The sequence below is a fragment of the Chelmon rostratus genome, chromosome 4 (genome assembly GCF_017976325.1).
Source record: "Chelmon rostratus isolate fCheRos1 chromosome 4, fCheRos1.pri, whole genome shotgun sequence".
Classification (NCBI taxonomy): domain Eukaryota; kingdom Metazoa; phylum Chordata; class Actinopteri; order Chaetodontiformes; family Chaetodontidae; genus Chelmon; species Chelmon rostratus.
The window spans coordinates 12,047,619-12,073,477 of record NC_055661.1 but is presented as its reverse complement, the minus strand read 5'-3'; the positions used below and the strand labels follow the sequence as shown (position 1 = coordinate 12,073,477).

Below are 25,859 nucleotides of genomic sequence, written 5' to 3'. Positions count from 1 at the left end.
AATGAAGAATGGCAATGGGAAGAACATTTGGATTGAAGATTTTCCACAGCACCAAAACCTCATGCATCAACAACAACACAGTGATGCTGTGCTGTGCTGTGTGCATCCTGATGGCGACAAATTCAACAATTATTTCAGTGTGGTGCAGGATGCAGGCAGGTGTGGGGGGGAGGCAGCATAGTGTGTGAATTTCTAGTTTGTCACTTTTGTGACAGCCTGTGCAGTGGAGGCTCACATGCTGATCTGGACTAATTATGTAGTGGCGGAAAGGGGGTCTGTCACGGATGCAGAGTGTGATAAATACTGCCACTGCCGCAACTGTCAGACAAATATCACACACACACACACAAACACACATGTGCATTACGACATATGCATTTGCACAATTACACACGCACACAGACAACACTTAGATGCTAACACTTACACACAAGCGCAAATGTGCGCGTGCTTGCAACATGCATTCACACACAACAGCAGTGCTGGCGACGGCTTGCCCCCCAACCAACACACAGGGTTTAACAATGAAGTCGAAAAGCTCTTTGTTTGCAGATACTTTTTCTGCCTTTCTCCCTCTGTCTTTGGTACTTCTGGTTAAGAATGCACACAAGCAAGACAGGGAGATAAAGAGGGAAATACATTCTGTCAAGTTTTTTGATTCAATGTGTTGGAGGTGCCAAAAAATTACCTCACTGAAATTTCAAATATTTTACACCAAAACTGAGAGCACAATTCACCAAACCAGATGCGGCATTAGCTGACCGCAGCTTACACAGAGAGAAAAAACTGGGAATTGACAATATATATTTCCTGCATCGTCCCTAAATGCAATTTGACTAGTCTTTTTAAGAAAATCCACTAACAAGGACCCTGAAATTCATAATATATAGAACATCTGATGCAAATTAGGAAACATCAACATTTAACTTTTGATATACAGTACAGAGTTTGCACATACACACATCAATTTGCAGCCGCATATATAATTATGCACATACTCTATAACAATGTACATTTATATGCATACACATGCCAACAGATTAACTATCATACCTCCAGCAGACTAAGATGAACTCCCACAAAGTATGGCATGGGGGCACTGTGGATGGAGAGAGGAAAACAAAGTTGTGAGCAATATCAATATCAGATGGCTACATGTAGTAAAGAAATATTTATGGAGGCTACACTAGCACGGCGCATTGCACACACCCATCTGAAAAAGTAAAAAGCTTCATGTTGAGAGTATTCTTTCATTAACAGATTAGTCGATCTACTGAAATAAGTATTCAAAAGTATTCTATCACTATTTTAAATGATTAAACTTTAGTCATTTATCACGCTGTAACTAGCATAAATTACAGTTTCTCCAATGAGGGGATTTGTTGTTTGTTATTATATAATTGTAAACCAAATCCTGTTAAGTTTTTTGAGAGTTGGTCAGAGAAAAATCTGAAGAAATTAGCTACCTGTACTATAATTTGCTAAAATAATCAAAAATGCTGTCACATCTTGTAAACTAAATTATTAATATGAGAAAAAACAAAAATACAATAGATCATTTAAAAGTTAAAAAGATAATTAAATTAAATACCAAATATCCTAAAAGTTAAGAATAAAAGATCAGAATATTTTAAAAGTAAAACCTATTTTATAAACAGCTAGAAATGATGTGAAATGTACTGTAATGGAACAGATGTGCATTGGGTGCACTGAAGCTACGCGGAACTGCATATTTTATTTCGCAAGACATAACATAATCATAACATAGGCAGCAAAACCGATTATCATCCATATGTTGTTCTTTAACACAATCATATTTCATGTAGGTCATGGCGGCCGACTGAAAACCAGTCTTCAAAATTACTTTCCCAAGCACCACCAGGAATCTCAAAATGGGAAACGACATTAGATTAAGTGGTGTGTGTAGCAGGAAAAGCAAACTGATCTGGTGCCACTGAGCTGGCTTAAAAAGTGACAGGGTAAAAAAAGAAAATAGTTCTTCTTTCATTCTGCCGCTTTGATTTTCAGTCACTGACTTGTGGAAATGTGATTTAAAAAAGTTGTTTTGTACATTTTGTTTAAAACTGCTAAACTCAGCTATTAGAAAGCATTAATTTCTCTGGAAAGACAGTAAAGAAGAATACTGAGAACACTAACGCTACAACTGTTTTTCCTACCACTATCTATAATAATGAAAAAAATAATAACAATAAATGCTTGTGCAGTATATTTAATGGAGTTTTTACTCTAGCAAGATAATAGATTCAGAAAGTATAGAAACACTTGGAACACTTCCTATAAAGCAAAAGGGTAGAAGTGTCAAAAGTTTTCTTTTTACCTGACAAAAATAAGTTGTGCATGGTTATTATCATGTCATCCTTATTTTATGTGATATTTTTCTTCACATTGAAAGTTAGTGGCAAGGAAAGATTGAATCATAAAGTAAGTTTCCCATCCACCATGATGAATAAAATCAACAAAAACAGTCAAATAATAGAAACCATTTTTATGATGAGGTTTACAGAGGCAGCAATAATCGGATAGCTTTGGGTCAGTGTATTCCTGGCCAGAGTGATTCAGAAGCCACAGGCTTGTAATCGACTTAAAGCAACAGCAAAACAAACAGCAGGCCTGTAGCTCAGCACTGTAGCTGCCCGTCTTCTCCATTTCATGAATATACAGTACTGATTTTCATCCACATTTACACAGACACGTGCACACAGACCATCTATATAATCTAGTTATCTAATCAGTGCATGGAGGACACCCCTGTGATTAAATAAGATAATGATGAGTCTTCACAGAGTGTTGATAATCACATTTTACTGTCAGTGATGAATAGCTTTTTCAAACCTAAGTGTCCCTTATGGTACAGTATTGTACTGTATGAGCCATCAGCACTGATTCTACAAAAAACAGCTCCTTTTACATAAGCTGACTTCCCTCACTCTGCTTTTTTTATATATACATGTAGAGATCTCAAGTTGACCTGAACGCATGCAGATTTGTAGATGAGCCGTTACTTCTGCTCTCCATTCAGTTTCAATCAAGTCCATTCAGATTTGTTGGATTTGCGTTGGATGGGTGGTAATGAACCCCAGAGAGGGCTAATATGATGAGAGCCTGGCTCCAGCGCTGGCATGAAATATGGAGCAAGGTGATCCGGGCTGTTCATTATGTTGAGGGGCCACACAGGAGAAGGCGGGCCACGAGAGGAATCGTGAGAACAACTCGAAGAACGGGTGGGAGAATGTGCGAACACGTGTGTCTGCACTTCTACACCGAGGTTTTCGCGGCAGAGCTTGGTGCATGACCAGCACACCTGCCGTGGTGTGTGTGTGCGTGTGTGTGTGTGTTTACGTATCTATGTGTCAGGTGTGCATGAGTGTTGCATGGTGACTGAAAAATGAGACAAAGAAGGAGAGAAAGTGGCAGGAGAGAAAAGGGGGGGGGGGGGGTGCAAACATTTATTATGATGATCCTGATGGGGTGCGTGTATACATGTGTGTGTTTCACAGGTGGTCAGCCTTACCAGCAGTAGTCCAGAAGATGCGGGGGCAGTACGGGGATGAAGATGTGCTGCCAGTACATAGGAAAGAGCAGAGCAGCCGCACCGTGGACACATGCAGTTAACTACAGAGAGAGAAAGCAACGAGAGGACAATCTCAACACAGCTTTCCCAGGCAACTCAAAAAACAAAAGACAAAAATACCCTTATATGCTCTATGTTTGCTGGTAGCTTCAGTTTTTTCAACCAAGGGCTCGTGTGATTTCAGGCTCAGGAATTGCCCCAAATACAGAACTACAACAAGTCAAAAAACAGTAAAAGAACTGAGCTAAATATACTGCTCGTCTTTTTTTCTTTCTAAGACATTTCTACAACTAGTTTCTACACTGCTTAAGTCTCTAGAAGTCTAGAGAACCACAGCTCTGTTCCCTTCCAAATAATATCCAGTTAATATCATGCTTTTAAAATCGAGAAGCCTGATCAAGGTGGTGATGCCTTTTGCTGATGTGTCGATGCGCTCTATGTTTGATTTCATTGAGTTAGCCTTTAATCTTCCTCACTAACAAAAGCCCTCAGAAGGAACATGGTACACTGACAAGCCTAATGCTGTTGTGATGAACACATGACCTGCAAGCTACTGTTGGAGGAAGAGAAGAACAGACTGAATGCTGGAGATCAACCACTTGTCTTAAACTCATGACAGAAACACAGCCGGGATTGATGAGGAGGTGAAAAGAAAAGTACTGAATAGACTGACGTGAAGAAAGGCAACACTCGCTTTACACACAGACAACATGAAACCAATGTTTCTGTGGTGGGTCATCACTGCAGTAATACTGCTGCTATTGCACATTGCATTAAGAAAAAAAAAAGATTCTAACCTGTTTTGAGTATAAAAATGAAGGGCAAAACACAAGCTCAGTGTTCATAATTAACTGCTTTTCAATTCAATGTCAAAGTGAGGATTGTGCTGCGACCGGCACAAAAGCAACAAAAGGAGCCAAAACAGTGCTGACAGTAACCATAAAAATCAAAATTACGCCAACTACTATGACCCAGAAATTAAAGAGAGAATAACCTCTTTTTTAACAAATAATGAGAGGCAATCACATGAAGATGACATTCGCTTTCAAAGGGGCTCTCTACATTGTCAAACCAACATTACACATAAAATTAAAGTCATTGTCTCCCATTGTCTTAAAGCCAGCATCCCCCTCTTGACATCCCGTCTCATGAAACCCCAGCTATAGTAATGACCTGCAACACACACACACACACACACACACACACACACACACACACACACACACACACACACACACACACACACACACACACACACACACACACACACACACACACACACACAGCAGGAGAAAGAGGCGTTAGCTCATCCCCCAGATTAAAATAACATGATTAAATATGGAAAGAGAACAGAGGTCTGAGGGGCTCCTGCGGGACTTCATTAGGGCAAATTGCCAAAGAATGAAACATGAGTTAGCCAAGAGAGACTGCGGGCTAGGCCAATACCGCCGGGACCCCGGAGCAGCAGCCGCTGTTATACTGCCGCAGCTTCACAGTCAATGTGTGAAGCGGACACACACTATCACACACACACCCGCAACTACCAGGAGACCCCCTGCTCACTGACACACACAGTGTCACAATTGACCGGCCAAAAGCGGGCGAGCTTGAAAACCAGGTTGAAAACCACCACTGCCAGAGAAAGAGAAAGAGGGCCCCACCCTCTGAATCCACCCAAACATCAAGCCCGGACATCTGAAAAGCTCACAACAAAAAGTGTGTGTGTGTGTGCGCGCGTGCATGTGTGCACGTGTGTCCATGTGCATCCCTCCCTGCGTGTTTGTTTTAACTGTATTTATTTTTCATATCGTCTGGAAAGAAGCAATGATCTTTTTTTATTGTCTCCGTGCAGTCTCTCATACGCACAGTCCCACAATAGTTAGGACTTAATCAACATTTAATTGGTGTCTTGCTCTGTGTATCTGCATATGCATATTTGCGCTGCCTGCCGTCTTCAAATAAAACACAACAATGCCACGCTCCTGTCAGGATTAATTCCCTGGCAAACAGTTTGTTTTTTTGTTAATTCTGAAAATAAATAAATGCTATGAATATTAATGTGTGAAAGTGAGGCACTTGGTGGAGGCGCTACGATCAAAACCATCACGCCCTTCTCCCTTTTCCAAAGCGATGACGGTAAGGGGCCATTAAATTGTGATGAAGAGAGGTCAGTGCTCCGGCTACGGATATACATACACACATACGCACATGCATCACACGCACGCACACACTAAGTGGAGAGCCAACAGGCGAGCGTATTCCTCCTCTGGGAGTGCGAGACAAGCCCCAGCCATTCGCTGGTACCAGGAGGTAATGGCACAGAACACCTCGCTAACCAACTCCAATTATCTCCACCAGGCCTCAAGGTGAGCCCCCCAACTGGCATGATTTACTCTCAGGTTGAAAGGGAAAAACAGGAGTCTCTCTCTGCTTCTCTTCTTCCCAGGCTGGGTGGCTGGCTTGGGGGAGTTGGCTGAGAGAGGAGGGGGGGTTACTGAAACTAAGATAATGATTTATAAAGCAAATCTAGATTTCTGTTTTCTTTTATTTGCTATCTCCAAAGCGATGGAGGTGGCAGTGTGCCTGAGATAAGGCAACTTGGAGGGAACTCCAGAGGAATAGTTCACATATTTGCTTCTCTAATTCAGCTGAACACAAATCCCTGTGTCCTTGTTCAGGTTTTAGAACGAATGAGGCAAAAAGTAAAAGGAAGATAAGTGGAAAAAAGAGAAATTGTACCACTTTTTTTTTCTTCATTTATGGGGGGGGGGGGGGCTTCACATGAGAGTGGGTCATGAGAGGCTAAGGCTGATAAAATATTTGCCAGGCTGATAAATAATAGATGAGTGGAGCCAAATGGCTTACACGCTCCACAAAAGACCTGGGTGCTTAATATTCCATTCAATGGAGAATCACAGATACAGTCCCCAAGAACAAATACAGGATTAGGTGCTGGGTCCAGTCCTTAGGGACCAGGGCTCTGCCCGGTAATGAGGGGCTGCCTGCCTCTCACACTGCGTGTGCCTGTGCCTGTGCATGTGTGTGTATGCGTGTGTGTGTGTGTGTGTGTGTGTGTGTGTGTGTGTGTGTTGCCCCTTCCTCTGAGAGAAGCTAACCGATTATACGGCGACAGCCTGCTTCAAAACACAGTCAAGGTCTTTGGTTCTGCCCTGAGAGCTTTCTTAGCGCGCCGTAGCTGAGACAGAAAGTGTCCATACTAACACTGGTTTCAGCAGGACTAAAGGACATTGCGACAGAAAGAGAGTGAAGAGATAATGCAAAATTATTTGCAACTTTGAAGCAGGTAGCAGTAAACCTAAGCTAAGAGGTCACACACCACTTCTGTCAATAATGGTCTTAGCGTGATTCAATTGCTGTGTCCCATGCCCATTCCATACTATATACAAATGATATACAGGAAGCACAAAACACTAAATATCTTAGCATACTGTTTTTAGAATACAAAAAAAAAATCATTTCATACCAAGAGGAAATTAAACAATGCATGTGCTTCTGATGACAATCAAGCTGCGACTGGAATGTCAATTAAACTTCACAGACATCAACATGTTCTTCAAAGAATTAATACCTATATTTGTTTTCTGCTGTGTTCACAGAGCTGTTTTACCACCATCTACAGTTGTTTGAATATTTTCCATCTGTAAGCAGCTCCTCCTTTATGCATTGCGGGACAATAATGTCCATCAACAGCACACTTATGTACTTGTGTCACTTTTGCAATGTGAACACACCACACACTTACTAATGAATGAGTGTGTAGTATGGAATAGGGAAACAGCATTTTTCTGCAGGAAATTAACTCAAAAAGCATTCGAAGAATTACGACACACAGAATCACATGGTAAACATAAAAAAATGTTATTTACATGTGGGCAGCAATCCCAACTCTTCTGACAATTGTCAGGCCATTAAACAGCTCTTCATATTCAAATGTCATTACATTCAGATGAGCTCGTCCAGGACAATGATGTTTCCCTAAAGAGCGGGACCCACCAGAGGCTTCAGATCTTCTCATCACTGTAACTCTGAGCACTGCAGACTCTATCAGCAAGAAGTGTGTTTCCACCCACACCATAGCTCTTCACCTGAGCAACTGGACATGTTGAAGAGAAACAGACAGAAAATGGAGAAAGTGCTGCTGTGGTGGTCTCCATGCACCTCCTTCACATATTAAACAGGAGCGTTACAGAGAGTTAGCCATTTGCTGCACTCAAAACATAACACTCATTCCCTCAGCTTACATACTCGTAGATGAGGGAACCTATTGCACATGTTAAATTACAGTGAGAGCGAAGTGTGAGACAAATAGCTGCTGCTGCTGCTGCAGGCAATGTGATTCAATTTGACAGGAGGAATGGTATCCACAGAGTCGCTCTTGACCTCTTCACACCAGCCTCAAACACTCATTTCCCCTCCGCTAGCCTTGCCTTCCAACTCTGTCCCTACGCACTCTCCAAATTCAATCCTCTCTTCTCCTTCCCCAGCTTCATTTTTATCTAAATTTCTTATTCTGTTTTCCTCCTGCTGTCCGTCTGTCCACCTCTACCTCGTTCCTCCTGTCGGTTTATCGCTGCATATCTCTTCCCTCTCCTGCGCAAAGTAAGTCACCAATTACCCACACTCTGCTTCTCCCTCTGTTGACAAACACTGGTGTCAGGCCCGGCACAACGCTGGAGTGCCACAAACAAGTAGGTGGCACGGGGAGAGAGAGGGCACACAGGAAGACACAGGTAACAGCTAACACCAGGCCTCCCACACATGCACACACAGTCACTGACTCTCTCTGTTGCAGAAAGACAGAAGACATACGGTACAAACACCTGTGAGCGCGCAACACACACAAACAGATGCATGCAAAAGAGACGCAAACACCCACAACATGCACATATGCACATACACGGTCACAGCGGCACAACACGCATGTTTAGTCAGACACATGGCACGAGGCTGAGATAAGTCTATTGAGGGGAGGGATGGGGGAGGATGTCCCGATGTTCTGCAGATGCCCAACAACAGAGAGACACATTAAGACGCCAAGGAACAGGGAGGCAAAGTCAGAGAGGAAGAGAGGTGTAGGCAGGGTGAGTGAGAGACAGACAGACGGACAGAAAGTAATATGTCAGTGAGGAAGAATAACTAAGATAGAGAGAAAAGTAGAGAGACGGAGAAAAGTCGGGGAAAGAGAGGAGAAGAACAACAGAGGAAAAGGCAGGAAACAGAGAGACAGCTGGCACTCTAGGGCATGGTGGATGGATAGCTCCTTGTTAGCATAGCCCTGACAGGCTGATGAGAGGGCTGCTGTCAGCCGGTGCTGGGGCCAGGCTGTGTGAGTTTGGGCGATAGGCAGGGCAGAGGCTGGGCTCGAGAGCTGGGGGGCCTCGGCAGATGAAAGACACAGAGGGTGGTGGGGCGATGGTGGTGGTGGTGGTGGGGGTCCTCCCAACTGACTAGTTAGAGGAAGGGCCGATGCAGCCCTATTATACGGCCCTATGACAAGGCTGCACGCTCGGCTGGCTCCCGCCCCTGCGCCACCGCCGAACAGCCTTTTAAAACAGTGGTACCATTCACCTCCGGTCACGAAACAGCAATAAGTCAACTGACGCATTGTTGTAAGATCATGATTTATTCCTTTGCTGTTGGCTGCTTGCGAGACGCGCCAGCCATGTACCGGCAGACTGACACACTGGGTTCACTGGGGGCTCTAACACAGGCAGCACCTAGAGCAGGCAGAATAAATGTAGTATATCAGTGTGTGTGTGTGTGTGACTTTCTCTCTCTCTTTCCACTTTCTATTCCCTGTTTCTCTTTGCTTGGCTGAGAGGCTGGACAGGCGGAGGTGGTGAAAAGCAGCTGGATGGTACTAACGATGTAACTAACAATACCTTCTCTCATACATCCTCTATCTGTGGCAAGCAGACTATAGAAATATTACCTGTCCACGCTGTGACTGCTAACACTCACAAACATTTTGACAAACTCCGGCAATAATTATATATTTCCCAGCCTTTAAAATATTTGATCATGAGACAATAGTGTGGCTAATGAGCTGGGCTCTTTGCAGTTAAGTATATATACGCTTAAGATAGCTGGCTTCAAGAATCATGGCAGCCATTCCCACTTGAACTAGGAGGTCAATCTACGCAACAGCAAAAATAACGCATCACAAGAGCAGTAATAACATCAGGCCTGCGAGTAATCCCAGTGGAGATGTGAAAAATACCTTTGTACTACAGCGCCTGACATACATCGCTACCAAACCAAAACACCTCTTTCAGAGGAAGATGGATGGATAGACAGATGAGTGGATGAAGGACTGCAGAGGATAAAAGGCTTACAGAGGTAAAGGTCTGATGTGGAAGCGCTTAAAAAATCCTGTCCGCATAAATTTGTAAAAAAGAAAAAAAAACAGCACACAAGACAAGTCTCCAAGCTGCAGAAAACTGTAAATCGCAGACAAAAATCACCTTCACCCCCTCTTCCTGCTAAAAAGAAAAACACCTTCACCCTTGAGTCTGATAATTTACATCGTGTAATTCTTGAGTCACAGTGCTGTGTGCAGCCTACACCCCGAGTGGAGGTGCCGCTGGTCTGAGGAGCTGAGGGGCGACAGGTGAAATTCTCAGAGGGCTGGGTAATTTTTACAGCTCCTTCTGATTAAAGCTCCTATGAGAGGCCTCGGGTACCATTCCCTGCAGCACCCATCAGCACCACAGGCCCCTCCGGCTGTTCAGCGTTCTGCAGCCTTGTAGACACCGAGGCAGGACCAGCTACACTACAGATACAGATAGGACTTGGGATGACATCACTTCCCTCTCCCATCTCATCTGTCATAAACATTTGGCTCTGCCTCATCAGCCATGGAGATAACAGTGGGGGGGTGGTGGAATGAGGAACAGAGGGAGGAAGAGGGGGAGAAAGACACAGAGATTTCCTCCCTCATACAGACAGACAGAAGGGACTTTAAATTATGTGAGAGAGTTAAGACTTGTAATAACGGATAATTTAAGGCTTTTTGGCCATTAATATGCCGCAGATATAAGACAAACAGTCAAATATAATCCAGCTTCAGTGTGGATTTCACAGCTTGTCAGAGCGTGGTGATAGTTCAGCTGTCTGACTGCAGGACGCCTGGGCAAAGAGGGGTAGGGGGGACAGAGAGATCAGTCCAACACTCTCTGTACAAGTAGTGTAGCCATGTCAGATAAATACTCTCATCGTACTACTTAGGGTTTGATATCCTGCTGGAATATTGATGAAAAAAATCATGTTCAATCTAGGAAACAGTCCTAGTATTTGAGATATATACTTTTTTAAGAGGGTAAAACGGTGTCTGAATTTGATGTGAAGCCCAAAACAGCAAACGGGACTCTCCATGACTGTAAATTTGCAACATTTTCTCATATCATGATATCATTTTTATGGATGCAAGTGAGATAGCCCACAAGAATCCTACATTATCTAACATGACACACTGAAAACACAGGGCTTAGCATTTAAAAAAGGAAAAGCTTCACCTCTACTTGAATTAAATGTTTAGCAAACTTGTCCTTCAAGCGGCTGCAGCATTTGAACCGTTTTCTCACATATTTCTCCCCTTGTGCCTGACAGGGCAGAGCTGATAACTGACGGCAGCTGAGACACTGACTTGGAGGGAGTGGACTCACAGTGCTAAGCTTGCTTGAGGTAATGATGATGCGCCGTTCATGCAGCATACTGGCATAGAGCTGGAGCATGTTGTTGACGTCCACAGCCACAAAGTACTCTGTCAGGTTCCTCTGGAAATAGACAGCAACAGAAGGATATGCAGGTACATAACAAACTGTCCTTGCACAGCTTGCTTACAGTAAAGTGTCAATGCTACAGACTGTGAGAGTGCCAGAGTGTGCCATAAAGAGAGACATACAGTGCTGGCTGAAAAAGCACTTGGACTCCTACCTCTGCACATATTGTGTAAAAGTAAACTGATAAGGAATACAGATTTAAACCATCTGATGTGAGTCGTGTTTGGAAAATAAATAACAGATCAATCAATGTTGCTTAAATTTATCAGTTTGATCACTGCTTTCATCCGGTGTAGCTTGCCATAAAGACTTGGGATGCTTGACTTCTCCATTTTAAACACAAAATCAACAAAGAACATGTTCAGTTTTTGAATCCTCCAATACCCATGGCAATCACTGAACTTCGACATTAAAAGTACAAGCACAGCAGGAGATGAAACTGAAACAAGAGGATGATGCAATCATTTCAAAAGGTGACAAGTGTATCTGATTAAAAACGATTACAGGCAGACATGTTTCCAGAAAAGCAGGATCTCTCTTTATCTCCTTGTGTGTCCTTTCTTTCCTTTTTCCATGAATACTCACGCTCTCAGGGATAGTTGGCAGGCCATTGATATCCGGGGCGATGAAGTAGGAGTGCTGCACAAAACACAAACACACAGGAGAAAGAAGAGAGAAGGTCACAAGTGAAGCATACCACTCACATAGAAGAGAATGAGGGGAAGAGGGGGGAAAAAGGCCGTTCACTTTGTTCTATGATTTATGGCTCATCTTCAGCTCTGTCTATATGAATTGCTGAGCTGGTGTCTGAACTGTGGCAATGCTTTTATCAGGCCTACAGAACAGACAAAGCTCAGTAGCAGCTCAGCTCCCCAAAGACACCGACTGGGGTGATGTCTCCGGTGGAAACCCGAGTCTTTATTTGAGCATTAAATAGGCCCGCGGAGCACCAACACACAGACAAAAGTATACGTGCACATGAGCGCACGTGTGCATCCACACCGACATGCACGCACAGGTTGTTTAAAGGATCACAAGGCTGCCTGTCTCACTTTGGGAGAGCAGGGCAGGTTCAGTGTTCAGATCAAAGGGGCCTGAGAGAGGTGATGTTTGGAGACAGGTAGACAAACCACCAACTGAAACACTATTGTGTCTCTCACACACACTCTCCTAGTGCACCTGCCTTTCTCTCGGCCTTCACTCGACCATCTGTTGCAGGTCTTTGCTGTAGCATCTACAGTGGATTGTCTCACATTATTTCATGTGAGCAGTAAAGTTCATTTAGTCTTCTAAGATTTCACAGTGATTATATTTGTGACTATTTACTTGTGATGCAAATCATCGAACAGATCATTTCAGGCTAATACGCAGCCTGTGTTTCCTCTGATAGTTGAGTATGTGTTTAATTTGTGGCCTCTGAGGCAGGTCTGCAAAGAAAAGTGGCATCAAATTCAAGACCTAAGTTTGATGTGGAAACAATCTGCACTTTGGAAGGAGGAAATAATGAATAGAAAAAAGAACCTGCCAACAACTTCAACAAACAACACGGTTCAGAGTATGCAAACATAAGAGGAGTCATTCAAAACCAGCAACCCTAGCGAAAGTCCCACCACCCAGCAAAGCAAAAATATCTCTGATTATAGACACAAGAGCAGGAAGAAAGCCCGTCAGTCAGAGAGTAAAAATATGGAATTTAAAACATTAGCAGGGTTGTGACAATTTGATTGATTGTGACATGATTCAAGCCCAAACAATCTGACTTGAGCAATGCTGGGTTGACACCAACAAATCATATTATTTAGCTAAATGATTCAACACTGTCCAATAATAACAATGTTCAGCCGTGATCACACTTGACACTAAAATTGCGCTAAATGCTGTACATTCATTCAGCAGTGGGACATTTCTACCAACTGCTAAGAAAATTCCAGACTGTAATGATGAAGACAAAGCAACGGCAGCACATAACCACTTACATTTCGGCAGTGGCTGACACTGGAACATTTAGTTTAATGCAAAACAAACGAAAATATTTCACTCCCTCAGTGCGTGTGTATTAAGTGTGAAAAATGTGAAAACAATTGTCATATTCCCAGAGGAGGGTCATTGCTATAGTCGAACGAAGCTTAGAGGAGATGAACAGCACAAACAAACACTAAACTAGAACCAACATCCAAGGCTTTGCCGTTTGAGGCTTTGTTTTTTTTCATGGGCGAAAGATGGAGTGTCTGAGCATTAGCAGATGATTTGTCGACTCCTACGCCCTCTGCTTTATGTTGAGTGAATTCGTTTAAATGTTTGAATTACTACAGCCTTATTTTTACACCTTTTTCCTAACAAACATTTTTGACATGGCAGTTGCACAGGTCTGCACTACAGAAAGGTAGAAAAACTCCTGAATACACTAGTACGGTGTGGATTTGTTACAACTGAGTAGGGACTCCATTCCAACCTGTTTCCAGGAGCATTATGCTACATATAAAGAATAAATATATAAGTTCATTTTATGTTTGCGTTTTTGCTTGAGTTTCTGCACTGGAAGGACGTTCAAAGGAAAACAGCAAATTAATACTTCATGTTTTTAATGTGCTTATTCTGAGGACTGCACTTTTTTCTTCTATTTAAGAAACCATTGTTGGTTCGTTTGTGGTTATCCTGAGCTGAGAAGCAATGATAATAAGCATTATAGCTAATGGTTTACTGTGAACGATTCCTGTGGCTCAGTTAAAAAGGGGCCTTTCAGCGGTTTTGTAAAATCATTACAAGAAGACAATGTTGTTCCCATCATATAACCGGGTAACTCTCAATCTAACACTGGTAGCTGCAACGCTGCCTCACCAATAATCTGTTGAACAATACTGCAATGTGTGTGTGTGGGGGGGGGGGCTGTTCATAGTCGACTGTAAAGAAGGCTAGGAAACACAACTGAAACAAAATAAGAGAGCAACTGAAACTAAACAAACAACCGTAATCAAAGAATCAGGGACTTGAGGCAATATATCTGAAGCACAGGACAACCCCCATAACCATACATACAGTCACTACAGTACATTGTACATCTCTCTGTCTTTCTTTTTCCTGTGCTCTGTGTGCTAAATAATGTTTCCCCGTTGGACTACAAATTCATGGCACTGTGATAATCACAAGCCATGCTCCTCAACTCAACCCAGGCTTTCATTGGCTGTTTGCTTGCTTATCTGCTTTTTTCTTGTTCTTTCGAAGACATGTTTATATAAAAACATTGAAAGTGGGTTAACTGGAAAGGCATCAAGGAGATTTTTTGAGCACAATTGCCTTTGCTTTAAACACAGAGAGGGGGAAAAAACTTTTGATATTCAGAGAGAGAATATAGCAGTGTGGAATGGCATTAATCATTTACAAAGTTTGATTGTTTTCCAGAGGAGAAGAAACATACACCAAGGCCCAGGATAGTTTGTTTTTGTTATATTTAAAAAGATAGCGCAGCTTATTTGGCCAAATTGGAAAGCCGTGGCTCCCATGCGATTAGTGCAGCAGCGGTTTCATATTTCACAGCAGCCTCCTTCCCGCCTCCCGTTTCTGCCGTTCACTCATTCCCCTCCACTCACCGGCTCCTTGCTTCGCCGATCTCTCAGTACTTGCCCAGTGGCAATATACAACTGCTCATTCTTGCACAATGAGAGAGGGAGAGAGAACAAAACAGGGTTCACACATGAAAGGGGACAATGATCCTTCTTCTTGGCTGCCATGATAAAACACACACACCAAAAAAAAAAAAACAAAAAAAAAGAAAAACCAGTCTTTTAGGGAATAATTCTGCTTCATCAATTAAATATCAAACTAGTGGCTTCTCCAGAAAAGACATGAAGCTATCACCTCTGTTCTCCGTGGGCTTCTTTTCCGATGAAGCTCTGAGATTCAGATGAAAAGATTTTGTTCACATATTCAGCTGATAGGAAACTGACACAAAGAAAAAAAATAAATCACCAGGAATCTTAATTGACCTTGTTAACCTTCGTAGATATATATTGATTACCTCATATTAGTCTTGTTATATTGTAAATTCATCTGTGTAATTAGATGCATATCCTTCTGAGACCTATGCCGCAGAAAAGACCCAGAGCTGCTCCTTTTAATTGGTTTAAAAAAAAAAAAGAAAAAAAAAAAAAAAGGAGCGGTGCTCCTCAAGGACAAATGCTGAAACTCTTTTGATCCCATGACGGTGTGGAGTCTAAGCAACTCAGGAACAGAGATATTACCGGACAAAACATTATGAGTTTAGCAGTCCCACTGAACACCATTATATTGTATTTATGTAGGCCAGACTTATGAGAGCAAAAACTGTCTTAGTGCGAGTGTTTTATGTAGGAGCTGGAAACACACGAGGCCAGATTGTGTCAGAGTTAACACAAACACGGGCTGACTTTGAGAGACCTGGGCTCGTTAGGCCATTTCAGTTTTAGATAAGCAGGAGACATGACGAGTTGTGAAAGGACCCTTCAACTTTAAACATGTCCAGCTCGGGCTTATCACACAAAAACCTGTTAGCGCCACTTCTTGTCTTCAAACAGAGTGTCAGTCCTGGGCCCTCTGTGTCTCTCTGGTCCTACCTAGCGTATCGTAACCTCCCTCCTGCTCTCCACTTTTTGCCTGCTCCGTTGTTCCCTTATTTATCTCGTCCATTTCAACCTCTAGACTTAGTCGATCTCTCCCACTTTCTGCCTGTCTGCCCTATTTTCTTTCTCTGTTTTCTTGCCATCTTAGTCTCCTCCTCTCGCCTTTGTGTCAATTTCATTTTAGTTCTCATTATTCCTCCCTCTTTGTCTCCACTTTTTTTCTCTCATACAATACTTTTAACTACTTCAGCCGACTGTTATCACCTCTTTTTCTTTCCTGCAGTCTCTTTCCTGATGCAACACACTACTACAGCAACCAACCTGTCCCTCTCTCCCTCTTTCTACCTCTACTCTCAGCTGTCTTGCCTCTGATAAGGGGGAATATGAGATCTATACCTACCACACTCAGGTTGACTGGCGTGAAGGGCTTTGGCACAGGCAGATCATAGAGAGAATTCAGCATGTCATTCAAGTCATTTTCCTGCGGGAGAGAAACAAACAACAAAAGACAAGACATAAAAACATAGGACACATGAATTTTATTTACTAGTTCTGTTGATGTCACGAGTTATGTGTCAATCTTAACAATAGTGCTGGGACAGGCGCTGCTGCAGACCAGAGGGCAATCCTGCAGCGAGGCCTGAAGGGCTCCAAAACATCCGACTGACATATGTTTAACGAGCAATGGTGAGGTTAAAAGACGGCTGAGCGTAGGGCTGCAGACGCTTATTATCCAGCAGCGTTGATTTACGTCCAAGAGCGGGCTGTCAGTAATTAAGCAGGGGTCCCCGCACCAAAGACAGGGGCTTTAAAAAGCCGTCAGAGAGCTAGCTTGACCACAGAACAGGCCCCGGGATTATTCTTGCAGCATTTATGAGCTCGAGGACAAGACTGCTATTTACACTCTCGGGCCTCTCGCTGGAGAACTGATGGGGACAACAGTTTGCAACTTGTACTTAAACTAAACTAACTAATGTGAACACAGAGGCTGGGCATTGTTGTTTGTTTTCTCACTCTTTTTCTATTTGCCCTCTAAGGGAACTTTGTTTTGGTTTTGGCTATGAGCCGTTGCTTGTTTGAGGAAATGTGCAGATGTGTGCGTCTATGTGTGTGTGTGTGTGTGCAAGCCAGAGAAAAATAACTCAAGAGGAATGGGCGGCAATATACAGTAAGAGAGGGGTGGGAGGGAGGGAGGGAGGGGTGTCAGGGTGTGTGCAATCGAACAGCCTCCTGTCATGAGAGGCTCAATGCTCACACGCATGGTCAGCAACACGGCCTGGGGAAACAGTTCATTTACCCCTCGCCTTAAACCCTCATCGCTCTTCTGTCTTCCCTCGTCTGTCAACATCTCCCTCTCGCCTGGAACGGACAGCGGGGTAAATAGAAACCAAATCATGCACACTAACACTTCAGTCACCCAGGATTTCCAGCAATCTTTCTGTCTCTCTCTTCCTCACACACAAACTGTCCTACCCTACTCGTCTGCCTCTCCCGATATTAGACTGTCCTGCTGAATTCCTTTCAATCGCAGGAATGTGTGCGTATGATGAATGTTTATGTGATGTGTTTGTGATTGTCTACTTTAGCAAGGCTCTCTGTCCTGATCATTGCTCTCTAAGGGCCTTGGAAGAAGCAGCGACTACATGACAATTGAAAGCAGTCCCAGAGCTCTCTGCATCTCTCCCTTGCTCTGCCTCCCTCCCTTCCTTCTTCCTCTCTCTTCAGTCAAAACATGGCAACATCACCTACACCCTCTGCGCTAGACGCTGCACATCTCCCCAGTTTGTTGCATATTTTACATTTCCCTCCCTTTGCTAGTACAATGCAGTGAATAGTCAGGGGAAAAGACTTTTGTGAAGTGTGAACATTTGTGTATGTTTGTCTGTGTGTGTGTGTGTGTGTGTGTTGCTTCTTTTTTTTCCTTAACGATTTGTTTTCCAGTAAATCATCAGGAATAACTTCCAGTGTCAGATCAGCGTTTGGTCTGTGAAATGTCAACATTGTTGCTGCTAACAACAGGAGCCAAGTCGAGCCCAAGACGCCGAACAAAACTTGCACACAAAAGACAACATGCGGCATGCAGAAGAAGAACAGAATGGAGGAAAATATCTTAACACAGTGCAGTTTCAAAAACACTTAACTGTGTGCTTGTTTTTCAGTCAAATCAAACCAACACATCTTATTTTTCATGATATGTACTTACACGGCACCGTATACTGTATACATACAATTATAAACAGCTGATACATGCGAAAGAGATGATTACCTGTTGTTTTGTTAGGTAGTCTGCCAGAGTATTGAGCAACTTGTAGTAGATTTCAAACCATGGTAGATAACTGCAAGAGCGAGAGAGAAAAACAAATCAATGGAAAAGTTTGAACTCATTTTATCATCTTCTACGATAAACAAACAGGATGTGTGGAATCAAAGCTGATCACTTGCTGCATTTGAAAGTATGACAAATGTAGAGACACTCAGTCTCCTGAAAACTTTTTCTCTGTGTGTGTCGCAACTCCATCTCTGTCCATGCCTATAAATAATTGCATCATCTGCAGTACAATACAAATTCAAAGAGCACTGAGTTTGTTAGGTATAGCCTTGCAACATCACTGTGTGTGTGCACCGGCTATTGTCAGTGACCTATTCCTTAAAGATCAAATGCATCCAGGACATTGATAATGGATTGTGCTCCGAGCTACGGCTATTCCAAAGGACAGAGTCATTGTTACACTGAAAAAAAGTAAATGCTATTTAGCCCTTATTATGGCATTCTTTGTATCCAAGCCCCTGGACGCATTCCCGTCATGGCTGCTCTTTAAGCCAATGGGAAGGGAAGGTAGAGGAAAAAACAATGGATTTCTTTAACAAAGAACCACCATAGCTTTCATGTGATGCAGAGGGATGCTATGGTTTACAAGCATACTGCTCACAGATGCACAGGCTTAACAAAAATGCAGCCCAAGATTCCTCCTGCCTCCCCCCTTTCTCCACCACCTCCTTCTGCCCTTCTCTGTGTTTCTTTTAATGCCCTTCGCATTAAAAAAAAACATCTTTGCCTTATGCAATTAATGTCAAATAAATAAATTCATTAACAGGCACACACTCTCACAATAAATTATACTGCAGTGTTTGTGTTAAAGCTAATCACTAAGTACACCCACCATAAGCTAAAAGCATCTGCAGCATGGCTTCCTTTACAAAGTTGACATTTTCTTGGCCAAGTCCACTTGCTTTCTAGGTGGAAGATGGCCAACATTTTCTTTTGGCATAAAAGCTGCGAGGACTCAGTTCATTTAATGTTATGCAATCAAATAATAAAAACATGCTGTCCTATCAAGGTATTGAATTTTTATTTAGTTTGGGGTTTTAACATGCAATTTTGAACATTGCATGTATAATGAGTCTAGATAAGCCCTTCTTAGCATTGCGATGAAATAAACAGAAACTCCCATTAATGCTTCATTAACTCGCCTGGACGCAGGGGTTGAAAAATAAATTAGTGGCCAAATGAGCCAATCAATCAGGAGTGAATTATTATTTGCTCACCAAATTCAGCCAGTGAACAAGTAAATACAGGTCATTAAGACAATATTTTAATTCACATTAAAAATCTGATAAAGAGCTTAATTCTGCAATTTCTTATTCATATAGTCATAAACAGATAAATAAATAAGCAAAGCTTTGATAGTGCGTGAGTTTATAAGCTGGTCAAGTCCTGCTCAGGCAGTTGACTGGAGACTGAGGAGTTTCCAGGGCATGGGTCACTGGCTGCTCTGCAGACTGGAATTAACAGACAACAAGAAAACAATAAAGTGAACCTAATGCAAATTTTCATATCGCTAAATCCGCAAGGGGCCAATGACAGGCCGGGTTCCCGGAGAAGTGCAGCCAAGCGCACCAATCAGAGAGGTTGAGTGACCATTAGTCTGAAACAATCAGCCTCTTAACATGCCAATATTTTGACGTCTGTGCGAAGATTTACCGCAATCAGGTCATACTCACAAGAGAAACTAAATCAAAGACGCATATGCTAATTCACATGCTGACCGGATATCAACCTGAAGACCTATTTCTGCCACGTCAAACAACACACAAGCCAAATATCTGCATATGGGGTCAGTTTACATTTCACCCTTACACAAAAAGTTCAGTCTGATATAATGACTAGGAGGGAGAACAAAGCATTTGTATTATCAGCCTGCTGTTTAAAAAGCCAGGCTTCTGGACATTAATCCTTCATTTTTCACAGCTGAAGGGGATGTAAACAGGACTCGTGCTGTCAGAGCAGCCGTCAGGCCTCACGGATCTCACAGTCATTACACTCCTACACCAAGGTGCTGTAAATCCTTTGTTTTAGAGGAAAACGCATGATCGCTGGTGAAGGCAGCCAAGCACAAATTATCAATATTCCTCTAACATCTTCCTACCATAGGTAATGGGTTTTTGCATTCAAATGTTATAGAATGAATATAACTTAAAGATGAATTGTTTTGTTCTACTTACCCCCACCCCTCCCAGCCCCCCAGCCCCCCCCGGCTCCGCTCTCTCTGCTGATGCAAAGTTTAAGTTTGGAAAGCTTAGAGACATACTCCTACTCGTCACAGTTCATTGCTCAGATCTGTTTGTGCTTCACAAATCCTCCGATAGAGAGAGAGGCATCCATCACTGGAGTGCTCAGTGCGTGGGGGCCCCGCAATCTCTCCTGCCATTTTAAACACATGTCTTCTCAAAGTGCCATGTACTCAAAGAATGAACCAGTTAATCTGCGGCCCACTCACAGCCCATCGTGCTTTCCATCCCAGGCTCAGGCCACCTAACAGAACGGAAATATCTCAAAGAAGACAGGGCCATGGAAGTGCCTCTGGAACTTACAAGTTTGCTGTTATGGACAGGATCACATACGCAAAAAACAAATGTGGTTGAAATATGAAGACAAAAATCTAGAGGGAAATAAAACAAACCATTTACAAAATCTCCAAACGTTGTGGACTCCTACATTTTATCGATACACCTCAGTAGTTACAGTGTGTAACTCTTTACATCGGAGCACTTATATCAGCCCTTTTTGCGGCCATAAACTACCTGTTGGCTGCAAAGCGCGACACTTATTGCTGTTCCTTAGATGAGTCTTAAATCTCCTTTAATGCACAGGCACCTGTAATCGTAAGTCATCTTACACTTTGTAGACGGCTCAGTGGAAGATTTCATTACACCTTTACTTTCTCGGGTTAAGGGTTAAGTACAGGGAAGGAAGTATCCTCCGGCGACCCACTAAGTGACCACTAACTGGAGCAACACAGTCCCTAAAATGTATCCTAAAGCCTCAGCCATTAAATAAAACTGAGGAAAGCCACATTTTTCATCTCTGAATTACTCACATGTTTGATCGAAAATCCTTTAAATGTGAGAGACAAAGAATAAGGAAGACAGGGAATAACAGGATAAAATAGAACGAGAGATCCCTTATATTTTTTGTGTTGTTCCTTTTTTTTTTCCCCTCCTCAAGGCTTGCGTGGTCCTTTCAGCCATAGCTTTAGCAATGAGACTACAAAGGTCTGTCCACATAAAACTGTCCTGCTCATTAAAGCACTTCCTCCTGTAAGCAGAGGTGACAATTTTACAGTCCCAGTACTTCAACAATGCAAACTGTTTTAATTACTTTTCTATCCATTGGAAATGATAGATTAAATTAAAATAAACTAGGGCCTGGGCCTTCCTGCTTTAGAGTTTAACCAGGAACATTTTACACAATAATTCTTCAAGATAAACATTTGACATTATCTGTATTTTCACCATTTTTCCTTAGTGATCACTTTTTAACACAAGCAATCTGCTGTGATTTCCTTAGTACTGTCTTGAATAACTATTATAGTAGAATGAAACACTGTTTAAAGAATAATAAACAAAGAAAATAAAAGCTTGACCAAGGACCTTGAACGCAGGAATGTAAGTTACACATTTCTCACATCTCTTCGACGACATATCCAAAATGTTTTTTATGCTTAAAAATATTTTCGTTTATCTGCTCCCACTACAGTGGGGCTCCTTCTGATAAGAAAAGGAAAAAGATAAGGATAAAAAAAAAGAAAAACATAACTGGGGAGCACACAAACAATTTCAAATTAACAAAAAAAAAACTTTCTATACGTTATTTTATTACAAATGAAGCAAGCCATGCAAACTACTCAGAATGCATAATGAATTTTATACATCATATGTCAAATGAATTAGCATGTCTAACTCAGCGAGAGGGACAGGGGAACCTCTGCTAATTGGCAGTGAAGCTTCATGCATAATTATGGGCCAAGCGTCTTTGCTGTCGCACTGTGGCAGTAGCCGAATAACGAGGAGAAAAGAGAGAGAGAGAGAGAGAAAGAGAGAGACAGAGAGAGAGAGAGACAGAGAGAGAGAGAGACAGAGAGAGAGACAGAGAAAGAAAAAACAAAGGCCATGGAAGTTGGCCGGGAAGGGTGGGTGGTGTGGGGAGGAGGGACACTGTTCTTCACAGCAGCTCATCAGGGCAGCGACAAACCCACGACTGTCCATCAACAGCCACACACACCCAGTACACGCAGGCATGCACGCACGCGCACGCGCACGCGCACACACACACACACACACAAGAGCAGCACTTACAGGAGTGGTTTACACTAACAGAGAAAAAGAAAAGGCTTTGTGCTCCTCTTCCAGGTTGTTGTTTGTTAAACTGCTTAACACATTAATTAAAAATGGATCTATTTTGTACATTTTCCACAGTTTATTCTAAAGTGCATAAGCCTGTCCACTGAGATTAGCAGTAAAGTTCTCCTGCTTTGTAATGGTAAGGTAATTACATCTGTAAAAACATTGTGTCAACATGCAATTACATGAGAATTAAATGATAATAGCCTTTGTTGGAGAGTAATTATGCGAAGAAAATGCAATTTTCCTGGGTTTGGTGTCCTCATTTAAGTACGCAGTGATAGGATAAATCCACCTATGAAATATCAAAAACTGCTAAACTTTTGGATAATTATAGGCACATCACTAACATATTTGTGTGGGCAGATGAGAATATAAATTTGTTATTCTGGCATAGTGCAGCTCAGTGTGAAGTGTGAGAATGAATGGAAATGCTGTCTCAAAAATCTGTGTTCACTTCTAAGATCTGGTAAATTAATTTTTTTTTATCACACTTGAGAAATAAATCCAGATATATTGAAAAAAAAACAGTTCTGAGACTGATCCATAGATAATTTGAAAGACGGCAGAATAGACACGACCTTGCCTATTTGAATGAGTAAATAAAGACAGTGGTGTTTGAACAAGTCTTTTTCCACATATTCTCTTGATTCTGATTCAGAAAGTATAATATGAAAGGCTGATTTGTATGGCTGGATTTGTGAAGAGCGGCATAACTTTAAGCGCATCTACTTGGAAGGAAGTTTGATATGTTCATTCTTTTAAAAATTATAAAAAGTAAGATTCAATTCATTAGGACAACATGATTTTAAATGAAGAATACAAAAGAAATATATGGACCTTGGAGTATTATCTTAACAAAAAACCATGACAAGATTTAGCCGTGTGTGTGTGTGTGTGCATCTGTGTGTGTCTGTGTGTGCATGCGTGCGTGCGTGCGTGTGTGTGTGCATTACCTGAGCAGACATATGCAGACCCGGCAGCCTTGAGTGAGTCGACAGAAGCCAAACCTCTGTTTGCTGTCAATGTCCGTCAGCACAAAGGTGAAATTCTGCCCCACCTGATTGTGGGAAACCCTGGGGCCGGACACAAGGTACACACACACTCACGAATGGCCAATACCACATAATGACCTAACAATCATTTAAATACAATGTGCTGCGGTAAATCTATCAAATCCTGTAAATTAAAAACCCAATACACCATAACACAATTTCATCTAGCTGGATCAGAAACAAACTAATTCCCAGATAAAATCTCACCATGAGCTAAATCTCCAGTCAAAGTCCAAATCTGATGTCACATATTTCTGCTATGACTGCTTGAAAAACAGTAAAAAGCTTTTCTAACCCCAAGGTAAATTTCAGAAAAGCTTTGTACATCCTTATACCACTAGATGGCAGCAGCTCAGCTTCAGTAAGAGATTGTACCCCCTCCTTCCCTCTCTCTCCTTTCTCTCCCCCTCTCTCTGTGTATCTTTACAATGGGAATTTTAACATGTCATTTTCCATGCTGAAAATAAGAGGTCGTGCTTTTCAGAGAGCTTCTGGCCTCATCGGACCTACAGTATGTTACGTAGAAGAAAACACACTTCCTTAGACTCAGGACTCTTTCACACACATGCACTCATAAACATGCGACTGTGCAAGACACGTCGAGTGGGCACGTCACTGATGACCTCATCAGCATCGTCCTTAATGGAAGCTGTTGTTATCATTATCATCATCATTATCGTGTGGCCTCACCATCACAACATTTACATTTTTGGGGATATTTTGCTAACAGCTGTGTTCTTTGCAGGTACAGTCAGAACAGGCTGCATGCAGGAAAATGTCACATTTGTTGCGGTTTAAGACCATACAGCCTATGTGCAATAACACCCACAAACACACTCATCATTTCATTCTGACAGTAAGTAAATCATCATGTGACAATACTGAGGACTGATGGTAATTTCACCATAACACAAGTGTGCGATGTACAAAGTGCACATCATCTCATTCCTTTTTCAAATGCATATGTGTCTCTGAAGGTGGGAGGAGAGCTAGGTGCACATACTTGTGGGTGTGTGTGTGTGTGAGAGCTTGTGCATGTGTTATGTGAAGGGGGTGAAAGTGAGCTTCACTGCTAAAGAACAGGGAAGCAGAGAGGAATCGTACCTTTCCACGTCAAAGGGAAAGCAGAACTTTGGTATCGTCTGAAGGACCTCCTGAGAAACCAGAACAGAGAAACATGCACCTTTTTAGAGAAACACACATCACAGGGAAAACAAATAAGAACCGTGTATTTCAATATAAAAATCTCTTGGGCTTCCGCTAAGTGGGTGCCATCAACTGGCTGAACAAAATGAGGATTAATGTTAAATGCTGCTGATAGAAATCTGACAAAGTCTTCACATCCCAGACACTGCAGCCTAAATGCACTTAATCCAAATGAATGGGCAATATAAACCACCTCATTTGGCAGAACAAAGTGGAAAGGTTCCCTTTTTTTTCAAGGACGGGGAGGGATCCTCGATCCACAGCTTGAATAATTAGCAGTTAATAAGTTCATCGATTATCAGGTGCCAAAGGGAGATGAAAAGATGAAGGAAGAGAGAGAGAGAAAGAAAGAAAGAGCGAGAAGGAGAGAGAGAGGGGACACACAACACCAAGGCTATGGTGGCAGATTGTAGTGACAATGGGCTAAGCAGCTCTGAGGGGTTAAGAGGTAGGAGGGGGGTACAAGCCTTCAGGGCTTTACCTCCCAACACCTCCCTTGTGGGTTGGGGAAGTGTGGGGAGGGTGAGGGTCTGCATGCACTTGAAGCAAGGTGGGAGGGGAGGGGAGCGGGGGCACATTTCCACCACCAGCATATGGATTTAGACAGGGAGCAGGAACAGAGCGGAGCACCATATGGGTGAGCCACTCCAGACCAGCCACACAGCCACAGAGTACCAGGTCCCCGCTCTGTCTGTCGCTCGCTCTGTCTCCTCGTCTCTCTGGCTGCTAACCTGGCCCAGAGTCGGCGCCAGGCACCAGGTCCTTTTTGCCGTCTGTCTTTCAGCTACCTCTCTCAGTTCTGGCCAGGCTCTGCCAACCTCACAGACTAATCCTGGGGACTGGGTGGCTGTCTGCTCTGCTCTGGCCTCTCTCACTGTCTCTCTCTTTCTCTTGGTGAGCCTGCCAAGCTCGGCCACTGAGCCCAAGG

The 25,859-nt window shown here is 42.6% G+C and overlaps 1 protein-coding gene across 2 annotated transcripts in view; it reads right to left on the bottom strand.

The window, feature by feature from the left end:
- dennd1b (DENN/MADD domain containing 1B) overlaps positions 1 to 25,859 on the bottom strand; it is a 104,282-nt gene that overhangs the window by 40,545 nt on the left and 37,878 nt on the right. The window contains exons 4-12 of one of the 2 annotated variants that reach the window (XM_041935293.1): positions 24,830 to 24,879; positions 23,627 to 23,746; positions 18,256 to 18,325; positions 16,390 to 16,470; positions 14,982 to 15,041; positions 11,980 to 12,033; positions 11,278 to 11,388; positions 3,533 to 3,633; positions 1,054 to 1,099 (exon numbers count right to left, since the gene is read on the bottom strand). In XM_041935293.1, the coding sequence (XP_041791227.1) occupies positions 1,054 to 1,099; positions 3,533 to 3,633; positions 11,278 to 11,388; positions 11,980 to 12,033; positions 14,982 to 15,041; positions 16,390 to 16,470; positions 18,256 to 18,325; positions 23,627 to 23,746; positions 24,830 to 24,879 (693 nt within the window). The remainder of the gene's footprint in view (positions 1 to 1,053; positions 1,100 to 3,532; positions 3,634 to 11,277; positions 11,389 to 11,979; positions 12,034 to 14,981; positions 15,042 to 16,389; positions 16,471 to 18,255; positions 18,326 to 23,626; positions 23,747 to 24,829; positions 24,880 to 25,859) is intronic. The other variant, XM_041935294.1, reaches the window with a different exon arrangement.